Source organism: Chiloscyllium plagiosum, chromosome 3, assembly GCF_004010195.1.
Source record: "Chiloscyllium plagiosum isolate BGI_BamShark_2017 chromosome 3, ASM401019v2, whole genome shotgun sequence".
Taxonomy (NCBI): Eukaryota; Metazoa; Chordata; class Chondrichthyes; order Orectolobiformes; family Hemiscylliidae; genus Chiloscyllium; species Chiloscyllium plagiosum.
The window spans coordinates 119560969-119582861 of NC_057712.1; the positions used below are offsets into that span (position 1 = coordinate 119560969).

The 21893-nt window shown below is 41.6% G+C and overlaps 1 protein-coding gene across 4 annotated transcripts in view; it reads right to left on the reverse strand.

Annotated features, from left to right (window-relative positions):
- LOC122548484 (regulator of microtubule dynamics protein 2) overlaps positions 1–21893 on the reverse strand; it is a 225766-nt gene that overhangs the window by 106385 nt on the left and 97488 nt on the right. For all 4 annotated transcript variants that reach the window (XM_043687200.1, XM_043687201.1, XM_043687202.1 and 1 more), the window contains exons 5-7: positions 17879–17954; positions 16554–16631; positions 6889–6987 (exon numbers count right to left, since the gene is read on the reverse strand). In XM_043687200.1, the coding sequence (XP_043543135.1) occupies positions 6889–6987; positions 16554–16631; positions 17879–17954 (253 nt within the window). The remainder of the gene's footprint in view (positions 1–6888; positions 6988–16553; positions 16632–17878; positions 17955–21893) is intronic.

Consider the following 21893-nt stretch of genomic DNA (forward strand, 5'->3'; position numbering starts at 1 on the left):
TGAAAGCCTGCCTAACATCCTCAGTGCTCCTCCTACCTCTGTCATTGGTGCCAATGTGGACCACGACTTCGGGCTGCTCCCCCTCCCCCTTAAGGACCCGGAAAACACGATTAGAGACATCACGTACCCTTGCACCTGAGAGGCAACATACCAAACGTGAGTCTCTCTCGCCCCCATATCGTCGACTTCAACATCGTCCACTGTGAAAATTGAGGCATAATATTGATTTAGTGTCTCTGACAGTCTGTGTTCCCCATTATCAACTCCCCAGTCTCATCTTCTAAAGGGACTTCACCTACTCTTATCTTTTTTCTTAACTTACTTACAGCTTTCACTATCCATTTTTATATTTTGCATTAGTTTTCTTTCATAATTAAACTTTGCTCTTTTTATGACTTTTTTTTAGTAACCCTTGCTTGATCTTTAAAAGTTTCCCAATTCTCCAGTCTGCCACTGATCTCTGCATTAGTTTGCTCTATGCCTTAGTTTTTGCCCTTATACTATTGTTAACTTCCTTGCTTAGTCAAGGATGCTTTCTCCCCTTTCTACAACCTTTCTTTCTCTTTCAAAAAATTTTAATTGGGAGGAATTGAATATCTCTCTTAGCGACTGTCACCTTTTGTCAACTGTCCTACCTCTTAGTTCTTCAGCCCAGTTTACTCGGGCGAAATCTGTCACCATGCTGATTACTTCTGTTTAATATCAGAATGCTCATGCAGGATTCATGTTCCTTGTTCTAAAACTGAACTAACTCAGTTATATTCTGAGTGGTGTTTCATTTTGCTAGTTATTTCAGCTGAGAATGCACAATGCTACATATGTATGGTACAGAATTTCAACTTTTAAGCTGGAGTTTTTTTTTTAGATTAGATTACTTAGTGTGGAAACAGGCCCTTCGGCCCAACAAGTCCACACCGACCCGCCGAAGCGTAACCCACCCATACCCCTAACCTTACATTACGGGCAATTTAGCATGGCCAATTCACCTGACCTGCACATCTTTGGACTGTGGGAGGAAACCGGAGCACCCGGAGGAAACCCACGCAGACACGGGGAGAACGTGCAAACTCCACACAGTTAGTCGCCTGAGGCGGGAATTGAACCTGGGTCTCTGACGCTGCGAGGCAGCAGTGCTAACCACTGTACCACCGTGCCGCCCACAGTTATACAGTCATTGAGTTATGGAGATGTATAGCATGAAAACAGACACTTTGGTCCAACTTGTCCATGATGACCAGATTTCCTAAGTTAACTAGTCCCATTTGCCAGTATTTGGTTCATATCCCTCTAAACAGTGAAATTATGCAAAAGCTGTATAGAGTGCTGGTGAGGTTACACCTGGAATACTGTGTGCAGTTTTGCTCTCCTTACTTGAGAAGGAGAGCAAAACTTTATATACTGGCACAGGAGGGATATAGAGGTGGTTCACTAGGTTGATTCCAGAGTTAAGAAGGTTGGCTTATAATGACAGATTGAGTAGACTGGGACTACACTCATTGGAATTTAGAAGAATGGGGGTGGGGGGGGGGGAGGGTTATGGAAACATATAAAATTTGAAATAAATACATAAGATAGAAGCAAAGAAATTGTTTCCACTGGCTGGTGAAACTAAAACTAAGGGGCATAGCCTCAAAATAAGGATGAGTTGAAGGCTTGAGTTGAGGAGGAACTACTTCTCCCAAAGGGTTGTGAATCTGTAGAGCAGTTGAGGTAACCTCATTGAATGTGTTGAAGACAAAGATAGATTTCTGAACACTAAAGGAATTAAGGGTTACAGTGAGCAGGTGGATAAGTGGAACTCAGTCCATGAAAAGATTGGCCATAATCTGGTTGAATGGCAGAACAGCTTCAAGGACCAGGTGGTCAACTCCTGCTCCTGTTTCTTAAGTTCTTATTCTGAAAAATCACAAGGATTAGAAAACTGCCAATGTAACTCTTTTATTTAAAAAGGGAGAGAAGGTAAATGTAGGCCTGTTAGCTAAATATTTAGGATGGAATAGCAGAGAATTTAAAAATAGATAATATGATCAAGTCAGCATGGCTTTATGAAAGAGAAATCATGCCTGACAAATTTACTAGAATGCTTTGAGGAGGTAACAAGCACTATAGAAAAAGGGGAAACAGTGGAAGGAATACTTCTTGAATTTCAGAATTTTGATAAGGTAGCACACATCAGGCTGCTGAATAAAAGTCCATGGTGTGAAAGTAGTATATTAGCATGGGTAGTGATTCGCTATCTATAGAAGACAGAGAGATAGAATAAGGGGGGCATTTTCAGGAAGGCAACCTGTAACTAGTGATTGGGCCACAATTATTTATAAATATATATTAATGATTGGATGATAAAAGTGAGTGAACCATAGCCATATTTGCAGACAATACAAAGCTGGATAGAGTTAACTGTGAGGAGGGTGCAGAGATACTTCACTGTGGTTTTGACAAGTTTAGATTGTCAATAGATTAAGAAAACGAGAGAGCTTTGCTCAAACAACATCTGAAGTATTGTGTGCAGTGTTGGTCTCCTTATTGGGGAAAGAGTGTTCTAGCTATGGAGGGGGTCCAATGAAGGTTTACCAAACAGAGTCCTTGAATGGCAGGACTGATAAACAAAGAAAGACAGCATCAGTTAAGAATATATTCAATGGAGTTTAGGAAAATGAGGAGGGTAATCTCATAGAAACGTATAAAATTCTACTAGGTTTAGACAGGGTAAACGCAGGCATGATGTTTTTAATGACTGGGGAGCCCTGAACTAGGGTTTACTGTTTGAGGATATGGAGTAGGTCATTTACCCAGAGAATGATAAACCTGTGTAATTCTCTGCCACAGAAAGCAGTGGAGGTCAAAACATTGAATGTTTTCAAGGTGTGAAATATACTGCTTAAGACTAAAGGGTTCAAAAGGTATAAGGAGAATGTAGAGACAAAAAACTGCAAATGCTGGAATCCAAGACAGACAAGCAGGAGGGTGTAAGAACACAGCAAGCCAGGCAGCATCAGGAGGTAAAGAATTCGACGTTTTGGGTGTAATCCTTCTTCAGGACTGGAGGTGGCTGTAAGAGGAATTGCAGGTAATGGGGGATGGGGGGACAGGGTGGTGAGGTGGGGATAGGTGGAGCTAGGTAGATGATATGATCTGGTTGGTCAATGGGAGGGATAAATCTGGTAGGAATGGAAGGGAGGGGAGGGGGTAGGAAGGGAAGGGAGGGGAGGGGTTAGGAAGGGAGTCAGGGATGAGAAGAGAGGTTATTTGAAATTGGAGAACTCAATGTTGAGTCCTCCGGGCTGTAGTCTGCCCAAGCAGAAGATGAGGTGTTTTTCCTCCAACTTGTGGTTTGATTCATTGTGGCAATGGAGGAGGCCAAGGATGGTCATGTTGAAAACAGAGTGGGAAGGGGAATTAAAATGGGCGGTGACTGGGAGGTCTGGTTGGTCTTTGTGTTCCCGGCTGAGATGCTCGCCAATACGTTCCCTTAGTTTATGCTTGATCTCCTCGATGTACAGAAGACCACATCGGGAGCATCTGATACAATAAACTAGGTTGGAGAAGAGGGAGGCAAACTTCCATTTCATCTGGGAGGACTGTTTAGGACCCTGGAATGAGTTTGGGGGGGGGGGGGGGGGAAAGAGGGTGCGGTGTGCTGGCAAATTTTGCATCTTTTCCGGTTGCAGGGCAAGATACCTGGGGGTTCAGGGCAGTTGGTAGGGAGAATGGCGCAAACCAAGGATTGGTGAAGGAAACGGTTCTTGCAAAAAGCATAGGGAGGTTGGGAAGGGGAATATGTCCTTGGTGGTTGGGTCTATTTGGATTGGTGAAAGCGTTTAAGGATGATATATTGGATGCGAAGATTGGTGGAGTGGTAGGTCTTTATTGCATTGTGGTGGGGGGGGGGGGGGGGGGGGCGGGAATAGAGGTGGTGAGGTGGATGGCTATCTGGATGACAGAGGTAGGTGGGAATACATTGTTTGAAATAGGTGGTCATCTGAGGTGCTTGGGAGTGAAATGTCTCCTCGTCCGAGCAGATACAGTGGAGGCGGAGGAATTGGGTGAATGGGATGGAGTTCTTACATCCTTGGTGGTGTAGTACAGGTAGTTATGAGAGTCTGTGGGTTTGTAGGAAACATCCGTCTGGAGACTGTCACTGGATATTGAAATGAAGAGGTCAAGAAAGGGGAGGGAGGTGTTCAAGATGGACCAAGTGAATTTGAACGTGGGTGGAAGTTGGAAGTCATGGGCAAAGTAGATGAACTGCTCCAGTTCAGCTTAGATGCAGGATGCTGCATTGTTGCAGTCATCGCTGAAACGATGGAAGAGTTGGGGCCCAGTGCTTGTGTAGGCATTGAGGAAGGAATGTTCGACATGGCCAACAAAGAAGCAGGCGTAGCTGGGGCCCATCTAGGTGCCCATGGCCACCCGCTGGATTTGGAGGAAATGGGAGGAGTTAAAGGCAAAGTTATTACGGGTGAGGACCAGTTCAGCGAGGCGGAGGAGGACCGAATGGGTCTGTTGGAGAGAAAGAAGCTGAGGGCCTGAAGGTCATCCTTGTTTATAAGGACTGCACATCCATAGTGAAGATAAAGCGCTGGGGGCCAGGGAACTGGAAGTGACTGAAGAGATGGAGGGTATTGTTGGTAGCGTGGATATAGGTGGGAAGTGCCTGAACCAGGGGGACAGGATGCAGTTGAGTTCGGATGAATTGAGGGCATGAACATGCAGAGATGATGGTTGGCTGGAGTAGTTGGGCTTAGGGAGAAAGTAGTCGAGAGTGTGGTGCTAGAAGATCACGGCAGGTCAGGCAGCATCTGAGAAACAGGAGAATCGAGGGGAGGGGGAGTAGGTATCTGAGAATGTGATAGGTAGATGAAGGTGAGGGAGAAAGTGATAGGTTGGAAAGGAGGGGGGAGTGGATACATCGCATTCCTCCACGTACATCGCATCACCCACCACCTACAAACGGATCGCACAACCAGAGATACATTTCCCTCCACAGCACTATCAGCATTCGAGAGAGACCATTGCCTCCGCAACTCCCTCGTCAAGTCCACGCCGCTCGTCAGGACCATGCCCCCCACCAGGCCACACCCCACTCCTGGCACCTTCCCCTGCCATCGCATGAAGTGCAAAACATGCACCCACACCTCCCCCCTCATCTCCATCCAAGGCCCCAAAGGATCCTTCCATACCTAACAGAAATTTATCCGTACCTCCACCAATGTCATTTACTGTATCGATTGTGGTCTCCACTACATTGGGAAGAAAGAGACAGGACGCCTACTTGCAGATCGTTTCAGAGAACATCTTTGGGACATCCACACTAACCAACCCCACTATCCAGTGGCTGAACACTTCAACTCCCCCTCCCACTCTGTCAAGGACGTGCAAGTCCTGGGGCTCTTCCATTGCCAAACCCTTACCACCCGAAGCTTGGAGGAAGAACACCTCATATTCTACCTTGGGATCCTGCAATCACAGGAGTCAATGTGGATTTCAACAGTTTCCTCATTTCCCCTCTTTCCACTTATCCCAGTCCAAAGCCTCCAACTCGGCACCATCCTTCTGACCTGTCCATCACCTTTCCCATTTATCCCTCCACCCTCCTCTCTTACTTATCACCTTCTCCTTCACCTTCATCTACCTATCGCATTCTCAGCTACCTTCCCCCCAACCCCACCTCTCAGCAGCACCTCCCCCTGCCCAGAAGCCTCATTCCTGATGAAGGCATTATGCCTGAAACCATTCTCCTGCTCCTTGGATGCTGCGCTTTTCCAGCGCCACACTCCCAACTCTGATCTCCAGCATCTGCAGTCCTCGCTTTCTACTTAGGGAGAAAGTAGGCAAGTTGGAGTGAATGGCTGGGGCATTCGACGGAATGACCGACCTACTTCTGCTCTTGTTTTATATGTTTTTTTAAAAATTCATTCAGGTGGGCATCGCTGACAAGGTCAGCATTCATTGCCCATCCCTGGTGGTCCAGAGAGCAGTTGAGAGACAACCACATTGCGGTGGGTCTGGAGTCACATGTAGACCAGGTAAGGATGGAAGTTTCCTTCCCTAAAGAACACTAGTAAACCAGATAGACTTTTCCTGACAACTAACATGTCACCATTAGACTTTTAATTCAAACTTTTATGCCATGGTGGCTCAGTAGTTAGCACTGCTGCCTCACAGTGCCAGGGTCCCACGTTCGATTCCAGCCTTGGGCAACCGTCTGTTTGGACTTGCACATTCTCACATGTCTGTATGGGTTTCCTTCAGGTCCTCTGGTTTCCTCCCACATCCTAAAGATGTGCAGGTTAAGTGAATTGGACGTGCTAAATTGCCCATAGTGTTCAGGGATGTGTTGGCTTAGGTGCATTAGTCAGGGGAAATGTAGAGTAATAGGAGTAGGGGAATGCGTTTGGGTGGGATACTCTTCAAAGGGTTGGTGTGGACTTGTTGGACCAAATGGCCTGTTTCGACACTGTAGGGATTCTCTGATTACCTGTGTCTCCAGATTAATAGACTCGCGATAATACCACTAGTCCATCACTCTCCTTTCTATGACAAAGTCTGCAGAGGGATATTGACAGTTAAAACTTGACAGGTGGAATATAAGTGTAAAGTCAAGCACCTTGGCAGGAGGATTGGAGGGACTGAAAATTATTTAAGTGGAGAAAGACTGCAGAAAGTTATGGGAAAGAGGGATTTGAAAGTCCTTGTCCATGAATCACAAAACTCTAGCCTCCAAGATTAATAAAGGAGTGTAAAAATGACAGTAAGAAATAAATGTGATATTATTTATCTTGAATTTCTGCTTCACTTTCAAATGTTGTAAAATTAAATCAGCACTTGATTCAATAACTAGACATCAGAGCATTTAAAATTGAAATACTAGCAAAAGTTTATTACCTTGAGGAAACATTGCAAAGCTTCCTGTATGGTTGAATTTGGTGGTTCGTCAAACAATGTTGCAGCCACCTTTTTTTCAAGCCATGACAGCTTCGAGGCCTGCAAACCAAACAACTCAAAACTATATTTACATATATAATACTGGAATCAAATTAATCAACTTAGCATGATAACATATAATGATTGTCAGATTCTGATAAAATATACAAGATTATTTCAAAACATGCAGGTATTTTTCATTTTAAAACAATTAACCAAAAGTTAAACATGGTTGCTCATTAACTTTTAGCAATCACAGTCTCATTGAGGAATGCATTTCACAATGATCCAGCAAAGTGAATCTAAAAAGATAATAAAGACAATCAATAAACAGTAAGGGTAAACTTACTGAAGAATATAAAAACTGACAGTAAGAGCTTTTTTAAATATATAAAAAGAGAGAGGTTGCCAAGTGAATATATGCCCCTTAGAAAATGATTCTGGAAGATTGTTATGGGAAACAAAGAAACTGCAAAGGAGTTAAACACATGGAAGATACTTTGAATAGGTGAAAGTGAGGTCTGCAAATGCTGGAGATTAGAGTTTAGATTAGAGTGATGCTGGAAAAGCACAGTAGGTCAGGCAGCATCCGAAGAGCAGGAAAATCGACATGTCGGGCAGGAGCCCTTCATCAGCAATGACGCTGGAAGCCTCAGAGGTGAAAAGACCAGAGAATACAGAAGAAGTTAAGTACAATCACAAAAGAAGTAGTACAAGACAAACTAATGGGACTAAAGGCAAATAGGTTTCCTGGCCCTGATCCTAAGATCCTGAAAGAAATAACTAGAGAGATAGTGGATGCAGTGATTGTAATTTTCCATAAGATCCTTGAATTCTGGAGAAGTACCAGTGGATTGGAAAACTGCCAATGTGATTCTCCCATTCAAAAAAAAAGGGAGGCAAAAAAGCAGGTTACAACAGGCCAATTAGCCTAACATCTATGCTTGGAAAATATTGGAATCAATTATTAAGGAAGTAATAGCAGCATATGTGGAAGACCATAATCTAATCAGAGTCAGCGTGGTTTCAGGAAAAGAAAATTGGGCTTAAACATTTTTTCTTTTTTTAAAAAAATACAAGTGATAATAAATGACTATTATAATCTGTATTAGGTTTTTGAGGAAGTGTCAACCACAGGAATCCAGTAGATGTGTTATATTTGGATTTCCAGCAACATTTGACAAGATCCCTCATAAAAGGTTAAGTCATAGATAAGAACCCCTGGTGAACAAGGCAGTAAACGGATGTGCATCCACTGATGTTGAAGGCAGTGTATTGGTGTGGATCAAGAATTAGCTAAAGTGCAGAATATAGCAAATGGGGAATAATGGGTTCCTTTTCAGGTTGGCAACTTGTAACCAGTGGGGTTCCACAGGAATCAATGCTGAACTGCAACTGTTTATAATGTATATTAGTGAATTGGAAGAAGGAAGTGAATGCATGGTAGCTAATTTTACAGTTGACACAAAATAGGTAACTTAACTTGCCTTTCCACCTACGCACATAAAAAAAGTAGGCAAATGGAATATAATGCGGGGAAATGTAAAGTTGATCATTTGGGAAGGGAGGACAAAAGAACAGTATTATTTAAGTAGAGAAAAACTGCAGAACACTGCAATATATAGGGACTTGGCAGTATTTGTGCATGAAATAAAATGCTGGCATACAGGCACAGCAGCTAATCAGGAATGCTATTGGAAAGTTGGCCCTTTAAGATGTTTGGAGGGTAAGAGTGGGGAAGTTTTGCTGAAACTATATAAGATGCTGGTGAGATCACACCTGGAATACTGTGATCAGTTTTGGTTCGCTTATTAAGATATCATTTCATTAGAGGCAGTTCAGAGAAGATTCACTATGATGTTCCCAGGTATGCAGGATCATTTTATGAACAAAGGTTGAACAGATTGGGACTCCACTCACTAGAGTTAGAAGAATGAGAGGTGTTCTCATTAAAACATGTAGAATTCTAAAGGGGCTGGACAGAGTAAAGGCTGAGAGGATGCTTCCACTCATGGGACAGTCTAGGACCAAAGGGTCTCAGAATAAACCATTTCTGAGATAGATAGGAGAAAGGGCACAAAAGTGGATGTGAGAAATGTCAGATTAATCATGATCCTATTGAATGGTGGAGCAAGCTCAAGGGGCCGAATGGTCGATGGCTGTTTTTATTTCTTCTGGTCTGACAATATTTTGATTGAAAGACTTTAATCCATAAGCATTATCTATCAGATAATGACTTCTTACTGGCAGTTAAGAAAAGGCACACTAGAAAATGATACTAAAATCGTTGTTTTTAATTCATTAAAAAAATTATTTCATACAATGAGTGATGTTCTGGCGAGATCAGCATTTGTTATCCATCCTTAATTGCCCTTGGAAAGGTGGTGGTCAACCACCTGAAACAGTCCTAAGTAGGCAGGCCCACAAAATAGTTAGGAAGAATGTTTCAGAATTTTGATGAGTGACAGTGAAGGAATAACAATACTGTTTCAAGTTCAGATGGGGTGTGACTTGGAGAGGAACTCCCATGTATCTGTTACAAATGGCACAAAACTTGGATGAACTGTAAGCTGTGAGGAGAACAGTGTAGAGCTCTAGAAGGATATTTATCTTCAATGGTGTTTATAGAACTAAGGTGATATGGGCAGACATGTGGCAGATGAGTTTCAATGCAGATAAGTATGAGGTACACACTTTGGGAGGAAGGATATCGAAAGATAATTGAAATAGAGGCTACAATGGGTGGACAAGTGAGGTGCAGGAGCAGAGGGACCTCAATGTACATGTGCACAGGCCACTGAAAGTATATACAGTATCTTCCCCTTTATTAACAGAAGCACAGAATACAAAAGCAAACAGGTGATGTTGAACTTTTGTAAGGCACCTGTTAGACGTCAACTAAAGTACTGGTGAACAGTGTGAGGATAGATTTAAGAAGTTGGGACTGTCCTCCCTAGAGAGAAAGCAGGTAAGAAGAGATCAGATGGAGGTTTTCAAAACCATGAGCAGTCTGCATAAAGTAAATAGGGAGGAACTTGCTCGTACTCTCATATGGCCTGATGTTGCACATATTACTTACACAATATCGTATAGTTTCTAGTACCAACTACTATAGACAAGGAGTAATTATCAGTTCTGTGGCATGTCTTCCCTAAGGTCACTGTCTAGATTAGAGTGGTGCTGGAAAAGCACAGCAGTTCAGGCAGCATCTGATGAGCAGGAAAATCGACATTTCAGGCAAAAGCCCTTCATCAGGGTCTCCAGCATTGGCAGTCCTCACTTTTCCCTAAGGTCACAGGCTGATTAATACAAGTCTGATCTTGTTGAAGAAGTGCTTTCAAAATTGCCCGAAGCATGTACTCAAAATGAAATCAGTTGTCAGATTCTACTCTGTGAAACGAAAAGCTTAATGCTAAGTAAATAAAGTATATAAACAATTAACAGAGCTTTTGTGATGCAGTGGTAGTTCCCTTAGCTCTGAACCAAGAGGTCGAGGTTCAAGTCTAACCTACTCCAGTGGTGGTAACATGTTCTGAAACTTGATTGAGGATATGTCTAATTGATTTAGAGGTCATCAAGCATACAACATGCTTTTGAGAGGGAGGGTAGACACAGGAAGGATATTCTTGATGGCAGGGTAGTTGAGAACCAGGATTCGCAGTCTAAGGATACAGGTTAAACCATTTAGGACTGAGACAAGAAGAAATTCCTTCACCCAGAGATTATGGAACTGTGGACCATAGGAAGCAAAGCTGAAACACTGTACAATTTCAAGGTGTTGGATATAGCACTTGGGACGAAATTGTTCAAAGGATATGGGGGAAAGCAGGAACAGACCATTGCATTGGATGATCAGCTGTGATCATAATAATGAGCAAACCAGACTCAAAGGCTTTTGCTCCTATTTTCTGTTTCCTTGTAATCAAAGTAAAGCCAAACTTTTAAACATGGATATCAATTACCAAGGTTTGTTTTCTAAATTATGGACATAAAAGTTATGTTTTCGACACAAAATAAATCAGTCCTCAAATGTTCTTTTTAAGCTAGAACAACTTTGGGATGGCACGGCGGCATAGTGGTTAGCATTGCTGCCTCACAGCACCAGAGACCTAGGTTCAATTCCCGCCTCAGGCGACTGACTGTGTGGAGTTTGCACATTCTCCCAGTGTCTGCGTGAGTTTGCTCCGGTTTCCTCCCACAGTCCAAAAATGTACAGGTTAGGTGAATTAGCCATGTTAAATTGCCCATAGTGTTAGGTGAAGGGGTAGAAGTAGGGGAATGAATTCGGCGGGTCGGTGTGGACTTGTTGGGCTGAAGGGCCTGTTTCCACACTGTAAGTTATCTAATCCAAACATGAAGTACAAAATCTTGGTGGTTTTGTGAAAGGATGCCTGTGCCAAATCAAAAAAGCGTATTCCAAACAATAAATGAGAAAAAGAGTCAGAAAATATGGTGCTGGAAAAGCACAGCAGATCAGGCAGCATCCGAGGAACAGGACAGTGACTAGGAGAAAGTGAGGACTGCAGATACTGGAGAAATCAGAGTCAGAAAACGTGGCACTGGAAAAGCACAGCAGGTCAGGCAGCTGTGAGAAATGAGAAAAGTTGCACAAATGTTTAAACTTTATCACTGCACCAGGCAGGTAAAAGCATGTCATAAAGGTGCACAGGTTTCCCCAAGATTTAAACCCAGTAGTCCACTATAACTACTACTACCACTAGAAGGTTGACCTGCCCAGAGGTAACTTCTAATAGGAATCTATAACACTGCTGCAGGCATATTAATCTATGCTGCTCAGAGGGAAGGCCCCATATAATCTGGAAACAGAGACTTTAAGTCTCTGAATAGACAATCTATTACCTAATACAAAAAATAGCATATCATGGAATGACCAGCTGTTCTATAACTTGCAAGCTAAGGGGTCTAAATACTAAATTAATCTATTTTTTAAAATTGAACTCAGACATTGATTTCAACTGAAAATTTATAAAACAAACAGTTTCTTCTGCAACATAGTTACTAATCTTTTATCTACTCAATTAACCTAATTTACTAAGTTAATGATGGTCATAAAGGAATAGAATAAGACCATTGTGTGATGCGGTCTCCTCTACACTGGGGAGACTGGATGCCTCCTAGCAGAGCGCTTTAGAGACCATCTCCAGGACACCTGCACCAATCAACCCCACCACCCTGTGGCCCAACATTTCAACTCCCCCTCCCACTCTGCCGAGGACATGCAGGTCCCAGGTCTCCTCCACCGCTGCTCCCTCACCACCCGACGCTTGGAGGAAGAATGTCTCATCTTCCGCCTCGGATAACTTCAACCCCATGGCATCAATGTGGACTTCGCCAGTTTCCTCATTTCCCCTTCCCCCACCTCACCTTACAGCTCATCACCGACCCCATGACCGCCCGAAACATCGATTTTCCTGCTCCTCGGATGCTGCCTGACCTGCTGTGCTTTTCCAGCACCACTCTAATCTAGACTATGGTTTCCAGCATCTGCAGTCCTTGTTTTTATCCACTGACTGCTTGTTAGCTCTGTATAGAGCAATCCAATCAAATCAATTGCCCAGCTTTGTTCCCACAGCCTGACAAGTTTATTTCCTGTAAGTGCCTATCGAAATTTTTTTACAATATTGACCATCCTCCCCTAAATCATTCTTATAGCAAACCTGCTCTAGGTAATGACCACTTGAATCATGCATAAATATGAAATTTCTCACAAACCCTCTATATCTGTTTTTATTCTCTTGTAGGATGTGGGCGCTGCTAGCTGTCCAGCATTTCTTTCCCATCTTTAGTTGCTTGAGAACGTGGAATTGAGCTGTCTTGTTGAACTGCTGCAATCCATGCATTGTAGGTAAACCTTGTCATTCTAGATGGAAGTGGGCATTGGTACAGAAGGTGCTGTCTTGAGGATCTTTAGCAGATTTCTGCAGTGCATCTTGTAGATTGTACAGTCTGCTGCTAATGAGCATTGGTGGTGGAGGGATTGGATGCTTGTTGACGAGGTGCTAATTAAGTGGGCTGTTTGGTCCTGGATAGTGTCAAGCTTCTTCAGTGTTGTTGGAGCAGCATTCATCCAAGCAAGTGCAGATATTCCATCAACTTCTGACTTCTGCCTTGCAGATGATGGACAGGCTTTGGAAATCAGGTGGTCAGTTACTTGCTGTAGTATTCCAACCCCCCTACTTGCTTTTGTAGCCACTGTATTTATATAGCAAGTCTCCAACCAGCAAAGAGTTTGCCCCCTGATAGGGTTCTTTGATGCCACACTCAGTGAAATGTGGCCTTTATGTCAAGGGCTGTCACTTTTACCCCACCTCTGGAATACAGCTCTTTTGTTTAATTTAAGGCTGTAATGAGGTTGTAGCACTTACTAATGCTGTCACAGACGGATGCATCTGCAGCATTCATGAACCAGGTCGGCCTTTTTCTGACAAACAGTAGTGGTTTCATGATTATCATTAGATTCTTAATTACAGTATTTATTGAATTTTAACTCCATCATCTTCTATTGCAGAGTGTGCAGCTAAGTTTCTAGAGTTATAGTCAAGCAATAATTCCACTAGACCATTGTCACACCCCATCTCTTACTCTCTCAAATCTAAGCCCCTGTAGTCTTTGTAGGGTTGGGTAAAAGGAACAGCTTTATCTAAAACTTGTACACATTAAGAAACAAAATTTCCTTATCTCTGGAACCTTTCTGGTAATCTCATTCTCCATCTCAAGAAATCCCACTCCCATCATCCTAAAGCTTGGCCAGCACAAACGGCTATGATACTCTTGTTACAGTCAAACCAGACCATAACAGGCAGGTGGTGGCCTAATGGTAACATCTCTAGATTAGTAATCAAGACTTCACTCTATTATTCTTGGGATATGGCCTCAAATCCCACTCATTGTCAAATTCAAATTCCACAACAAAAATCTGGAATTTAAAGCTTGTCTAATGACAACATTAATTGTTGTTAAAAAAAAACCTATCTAGTTCACTAATGTCTTTTAGAGAAGGAAATCTACCATCCTTATCTGGTCTGGTCTACCTGTAACCCCAGATCTACAGGAATATAGTTGACTGTTAGCTGTCAAGGAAGGGTAATAATTGTTGGCGTAGCCAGAAATCTCTATCTTCCATGAACAAATAAAAACAAAATTTAACTTGTGCCAATTCTTCATACTTCACTAGAGTGAAATGGAGTATCTTCTAGGCCATGTCAAATTGACAGAAGAAACATTAGTTTTTTCCTTGCTTACCAACTCTGACCGACAGAACTGTAGCCCAATGCATTTGTATCAAACACTAAATAACCTCAACATTTCAGCATTATGTAATTCAATGCAGTTAGTACTTTTATCACAGGATGAAGTCCATACTAACAACAGAAAATGGATATGCCAAGCAAAGGACTAAGACAGTATTTCGCAAATTATTTTCCAATATGATCCCTTTTTAACCTTCTCAATAGCAATTGGGTATAGGCAACAAATGCTGGCTGTGCCCAATTCCATGAAAATATAAACATTTCTAAATTTTGAAAATTAATTTTATTTCATGCCAGCAAAACCTAACAATAACAAAGCAGCACCATAACTTTCACTTCATAATTAAAATTCTGAAAACCTGTATTTTTAAAAATACTTTGTAATAAAATGTTATCATTTTATATACTCATGTAGGTTCAGCCAAACTCAAGCTGTCCATATAACAAACACAGAACGCTCAAGAAACTCAGCAGGTCTGGCAACATCAGTGGAAAGAGAAACAGTCAGCATTTCTAGTTTGGTATGACTCCTCGTTGCCTGTATACCCTGGTAACTGAAGACACAGTGAAGCCCTCTCTCCATTGCCCCCTTCCCACATTACAAGCAGCCCTCTCTCCCCAGTCCAAATACACGGAGGGTTGTTTTTCAGACTGGAGGACTGTGACTAGTGGTGTTCCACATGGATTGATACTGCGTAACTTTTGTTTATCATTTATATAAATGTTTTGGATGAGAATACAGGAGGCATGGTTAGTAAGTTTGCAGATGACACCAAAATTGGTTGTGCAGTGGACAATGAAAAAGATTATCTAAGATTACAAAGAGATCTTGATCAATTAGGTCAATGGGCTGAGGGGTGGCAGATGGAGTTTAAATTTGGATAAATGGGAGGTATTACATTTTAGTAAAACAAGGGCAGGCTTATACAGTTAGTGGTAGGATCCTGTGTAATGTTGTAGAACAAAGAGACCTAGGTGAGAGGATAAAGTTTTAAAAAGAACATGAGGGGTAACATTGGAATGAACTGCCAGAGGAATTGGTAGATGCAGGCATAGTTACAGGATTTAAAGATGACATTTGTATAAATACATCAATAGGAAAGGTTTGGAGGGTTATGGGCCAAATGCAGACAAATGGGACTAGTTTAGCTTGGGAAACATGGTCAGCTTGGACTAGTTGGACCTAAGGGCCTGTTTCCATTCCAAATGACTTTACGACTCTATATGGCACTTTCCCCAACCCTTTCTCCCAACTCCCACTCATCAAACCCTATTCAGAAACATCTCTCCTTTCCTGCCTGTTGAGCCTATGAAGAATTATGTTCCACTATCCTTCTCATTTGCTGCAAAGGCCTTCATCAATGGCCAAGTAGCATGCAGTGGGATCAGTGACAGAAGCCAGGGCCAGGCTGGGACAAGGCCAGCAACACTACCCCACTCAGCCCTAAAACAGTAGAAATTTCTCACCCTTAACTCTGTGTCAGCAACTCACTGAACAAAGCTCAGCTGCACAATCGCATTGTTTTCATTCTACAACTGTTGCTGTCATTTGGATGAGGGCTTGCGATGTTCAGAGTTGGTAATCTACACCTCAGGCAAACCACAGCATTTTGGGGGTGGTTAACAAGAAATTTTGGCTTTCTGGTATTGGGGAATAATAGATCAAAGGGGTGAAAAGGTACAGACATTTGAGAGAGTGCAACATGTTACATATCTATTGAACTCATGTCCCTGATACAGGGTTATGAACCAGCATTCCCAGTAGTTCGCTGCGTCGAAAATATGGTGAAAAGAGGTCAGATAGAACCCATGAAAACAAGATCAGCAAACTACAGAACATGAAATGCAATTAAAATTCTTATTCATTCTGTCTCCCAGCTCATTAATCATTGAGCAGATAGCACAATGCAGGGAATAAATTAATGTTTCTACTAACTTGCACATATTGCTGGTTGCTAATACCAATAGATCAGCACTGACTTTAGAATTTCATCATTAATCATGTCCCAGCATCTAGACATTTCCAAGTTCCCAGACCTCAAAAAGTTAAATAGGCCAAATGAGCAAGTAAGAACCTTAAGCTCAAACATTAATTAATATTCTTATTTCTGTGATGGAGAGGAAATTGAACCATAATCTTAGCTCAGGGTTGTATTGGAAGCTGTGATGTTAATAGTCATTATTCTCAATCTGGAACGTCATGTGAATATTTTTGGAACAGACAGTCTCTCTCACGAGTGAGAAGTCACTGATAGTCAGGTGCCATATCTTCGAAAATACAAGCTTAATTTGAGGAAAAGCACCACTTCATTAATTTCCTGCCCTAAGATACTTTTACTGAATTTTCCAACTTACTGCATAGCACCATCTTCCGAGTAGATGGTACAATTTGGGGTCCTGTGGTCTCAACTCAATTGCTTTGTCTATGTGATCCTATATATAAAAAGAACAATAAATGCAGCAACTATTAGTACATAAAATAAAGTGTAAACATAGTTTGAATCTAAAATCACACTTCGCAACTTAAAAAAATATGATTATTTTCTATTCAAAATCTTTATTTAAAATTTCTTCTTTATCCATTTCCCATACTCCCTTTCTTTCCCATTGATAACAAAGCTTTGCAGAACTTGTGAACTTATTCTTTAAAGCCCCCTATTTTCATTCAGTTCTTAATTTTTCTTATTTTTTTTTTCCTTCAGTGACTTCAAGTAATCCTCCTTTCATAAGAACTGGAGTAGACTATTCAACTGTTGTGACTGCTCAGCCATTCAATTAAGTCATGGACTAATATATACCTTAATTTCCTCTGTTCTCTTTGCTTCATTACATCATAGCTAACAAGAATTATTTACAAACTAGCTAAATGTATCTTGTTGAAAATCTCACTTAATTGGAAAGTGACTTTGAACAATTTTTATAGATTATCAACGATGATGCATTTTTGTTACTAATCATCAAGTCTTGCAGCACTTTCTAAAGGGTCATTGTTATCAGGTGGGATTTAAAAGCAAAAATTGGAAATGAAATTGCCTTTTTTTCTTAAGTTCCTAATCTTTCAGTCTGACAATAAGTATTTTATAATTTGGCATTTTTTAAAGAACATCATATCAGTTGTAAAATTTTGGATTGTATTATCTTGATAGAAACTAAGTAAAAATCCTATTAATAGGATTTTCTGGAATGTCAATTTTATGCCAGTATGGTGTAGGTTAAGCAGCATTTCTCACACGTGAAACTTATTGAGAAGCAACATTAAGTGAAACAAAATAACAGTTTTGACAAATAAAGTTCTGGCATATGCTGGTAAAGCTTTAGACCACAGAAATCAGAAACTGGCAAAACCATTTAATGACTCTATCCTCTATCAATCAGTCTCTTGCTAAGAAACAGTCAATGAATAAATTCCACAATATGGCAAAGTTGCCTCTCATGAAAGATGAAGTCAATTCCCAAACAGGAGCAAAGCAGGGATGAAAGCCTGCTAAACATGACCACTGTTTTAAAAAAAAATATTCTTCGACATTCTTAAAAGGCCTGAGAAATGGAAAATTGAATTAATTATTGGAAGGTGCTCAATATTAAGTATTTGTATAATTTGGGAACAGCTCAATAAAGAAGATAAAGCTATTGAAAAGCAGGTTTTCTTACATGTCGTGAAAGTACAATGCCAAACTTACTTTGAAAAGAGTGCCATTCTTGATTTTGGACTGTACACTTCCATATTCAGAAAGATGCCCACAAACAATTGCAAGCCTGCATATAACAAAAAAACAAGATACTGAGAACAATAAATGAAAAAGGATAGCTAAGCACAGGCACACAAATGAATGCGACAATCTGACATTTTTTTCATAGGTTATCTACAGGCTCTATGTTACTATAACTTGGACATCTAACTTGTCAATATTTGAAAATTACCTTTTTTGATCAAACAATATTTCATTCCATTCATATCAAGCACCAGTTGGATTTGTTGGGTGGTTTTACAGCCAGATGCACTTCCTGCCATTAACTCTCCCCATATTTGGCCAGGCTTGGGACTGGAACCAATATCAGCTCACTAACTTACATTAATGTTTGAGAAGGATTATGATTGCCAAACAGACTGGAAATCTGGAGATATGCTAGGATTTATAAAGTCCTGAGAAGTAGGTATGGCTATTACAGAACATGAGCAATAAATGCCAAATAAGAAGCAGCAGCAGTGTTGGGGAAAATGAGTTTCAAATACACAGAGAGAGAGAGAGAGAGAGAGATAGAGAGAGATAGATACCCGCTGCGCGTGAGAGAGAGAGACCCACTCACAGCAAGAGACCCACCCACAGAGAGAGAGAGAGAGAGAGACAGAGACACAGACAGACAGACAGACAGACAGACAGAGAAGAACATACAGATAGACAGAGCGAGCAAGCGACAAACAGACAGAAGGAGAGACAGAGGGAGAGGGACAAACAGAGGGAGAGGGACAGAGACGGGGAGGAAGAGTGAGAGAGAGACAGACAGACAGACACATTCACAGAGAGAGAGAGAGAGACAGACAGAAACACACATTCACAGAGAGAGAGAGAGACAGACAAATAGAGAGTTGCAAAGAGAGATGTAGAGAGAGTAACAGAGACACACACAAAGTGCTGTAAGTGGTGGAGATTAGACCACCAGGAAGGTAAAAGGCCTAAGCCAAGATGAAATGATGTGGTGGCAATAAACTAACATAAACTAATATGATAAATTGACAAGTAGAATGGGAGAAGCTGAAGAAGAGAAACATTTATATTTACTCTCACTAAATGTCCAAATTTTCATAACTGGCCAGAATCCCCTGGTTCTGACCTATTCTTGCAGCATAGTATTGATATGATTGGTCCAGCTAAATGTTACAATGGCAATCCCCAGGATCTTGATAGCTAGGTGCATTCAGCAATGGTAATTCTGTTGATTTTCTCTTTTGGAGAAGGTCATTGCTTGGCATGAATGTTATTTGCCACTTATTAGCCTAAGGTTGAATGTTGTCCAAATACTGCCACATGGTCACAGACAGCTTTACTATTAGACAAGTTGTGAATGGTACTGAAGACTGTAAAATTATCGACAAACTTTTCCACTCTTGACTTGTGGTGGTCAAGGCCCTCCATGTGTGGAACCCCAGGAAATGGGTGAGATATTAAAGGAGTATTTCTCATCAGTATTTACCATGTAGAAAGAAATGGAAGCTAAAGAACTTGGGAGAAATAAATAGCGATATCTTAGCAAGTGTCCATATTACAGAGGTGGTGGTGCTGGATGTCTTAAAATACATAAAGGATAAATGCCTGAAATCTGATCAGATGTATCCCAGAATGTTGCAGGAAGTTAGGGAGCTGATTGCTGGGCTCCTTGCTGAGATATTTGTATCATCAATAGCCACAGGTGTGGTGCCAGAAGACTTGGAGAGTGGCTAATGTGGTGCCATTATTTAAGAAAGGTGGTAAGGAAAAGCCAGGGAGCTATAGACTGGTGAACCTGACATCAAGACATTGGAGGAGATTCTGAGGGACAGGATTTACATGTACTTGGAAAGGCAAGGACTGATTAGTGATAGTCAATATGGCTTTATGCATGGGAAATCATGTCTCACTAGCTTGAATGAGTTTTTGAAGAAGTGACAGAAAAAGATTAATGAAGGCAGAGCAGTGGATATTGTCTATGTGGACTTCAGCAATGTGTCCAACAATGTTCTGCATGGTAGACGGATTAGCAAGGTTAGATCACAGGGAATCCAGGGAGAGCTAGCCATTTGGATATCAAATCAGCTTGAAGGTAAGAGACAGAAGGTGGTGGTGGAAGTTGTTTTTGGACTGGAGGCCTGTGACCAGTAGTATGCCTCAAGGATTGGTGAAGAGTCCACTGCTTTTTGTCACTTATACAAATGATATGGATGTGAATATAGGAGGAATGGTTAGTAAGTTTGCAGACAACACCAAAATTAGTGCTGTAGTGGACAGTGAAGAAGGTTATCTTGGGAAGTACAATGGGATGTTGATCCAATGGACTGAGGAGTGGCAGATGGAATAATTTAGATAAGTGCAAGATGTTGCATTTTAGTCAGGCAAATACATTTAATGGTAGGGCCTTGGGGAGTGTTGCCAAGCAAAGAGACAGTGACGTGCAGGTTCACAGTTCCTTGAAGGTGGAGTTGCAGGTAAACAGGGCAATGAAGAAGGAATTCAGTAAGTTTGCCTTTACTGGTCACTGTATGAGTATAGGAGTCAGGATGTAATGACGCAGGTGTACAGGGCATCGGTTAGGCCACTTTTGGAATACTGTTATAGGAAGGATGCTTTTAAATGTGAAATGGTTTAGAAAGATTTATAAGGAAGCCAGGGAGGAGACTGCAGAGCCTTTGGCTTTGATCTTTATTTCATCATTGTCTACAGAAATAGTGCTAGAACACTGGAGAATAGCAAATGTTATCTCCTTGCTCAAGAACGGGAGTAGAGATAACCCTGGTAATTATAGACCAGTGAGCCTTACTTCGGTTCTGGGTAAAGTGTTGGAAAAGGTTATAAGAGATAGGATTTATAATCATCTAGAGAAGAATAAGTTGATTAGGGATAGTCAATAAGGTTTTGTGAAGGGTAGGTCGTGCCCCACAAACCTTATTGAGTTCTATGAAAAGGTGACCAAACAGGTGGATGAGGGTAAATTAGCTGATGTGGTGTATGTGGATTTCAGTAATGTGTCTGATAAGGTTCCCCACAGTAGGCTATTGCACAAAATACGGAGGCATGGGATTGAGGGTGATTTAGCAATTTGGATCAGAAATTGGCTCGCTGAAAGACAGAGGGAGGTGGTTGATGGGAAATGTCATCCTGGAGTTTAGTTACTAGTGGTGTACCACAAGGATCTGTTTTGGGACCACTGCTGTTTGTTACTTTTATAAATGACCTGGTTGAGGGCATGGAAGTATAGGTTCGTAAATTTGTGGATGACACTAAAGCTGGAGGAGCTGTGGGTAGTGCAGAAGGATGTTGCAGGTTACAAAGGGACATAGATTAGCTGCAGAGCAGGGCTGAGAGGTGGAAAATCGAGTTTAATGTGGAAAAGTGTGAGGTGATTCACTTTGGAAGGGGTAACGAGAATACAGAGTACTGGGCTAATGGTAAGATTCTTGGCAGTGTGGATGAGCAGAGAGATCACAGTGTCCAGGTGCATAGATCCCTGATAGTTGCCACGCAGGCTGATAGGGCTGTTAAGAAGGCATAAGGTGTGTTAGCTTTTATTGGCAGAGGGATTGAGTTTTGGAGCCATGAGGTCATATCGCAGCTGTACTAAACTCTGGTGCGGACACATTTTGAGTACTGCATACAGTTCTGATCACCGCATTATAGGAAGAATGTGGAAGTGTTGGAAAGGGTTCAGGGGAGATTTACTAGAATGTTGCCTGGTATGGAGGGAAGGTCTTATGAGGAAAGGCTGAGGGACTTGAGGTTATTTTTGTTAGAGAGAAGGAAGTTGAGAGGTGACTTAATTGAGACATGCAAGATAGTCAGAGGATTAGAGAGTTGGATAGGATGGACAGTGAGAGTCTTTTTCCTTGGGTGGTGATGGCTAGCCTGAAGGGACATGGCTTTAAATTGAGGGATGATAGATATTGGACAGATTGTAGGGATAGTTTCTTTACTCAGAGAGTAGTACTTCCTGCCTGCAACTGTA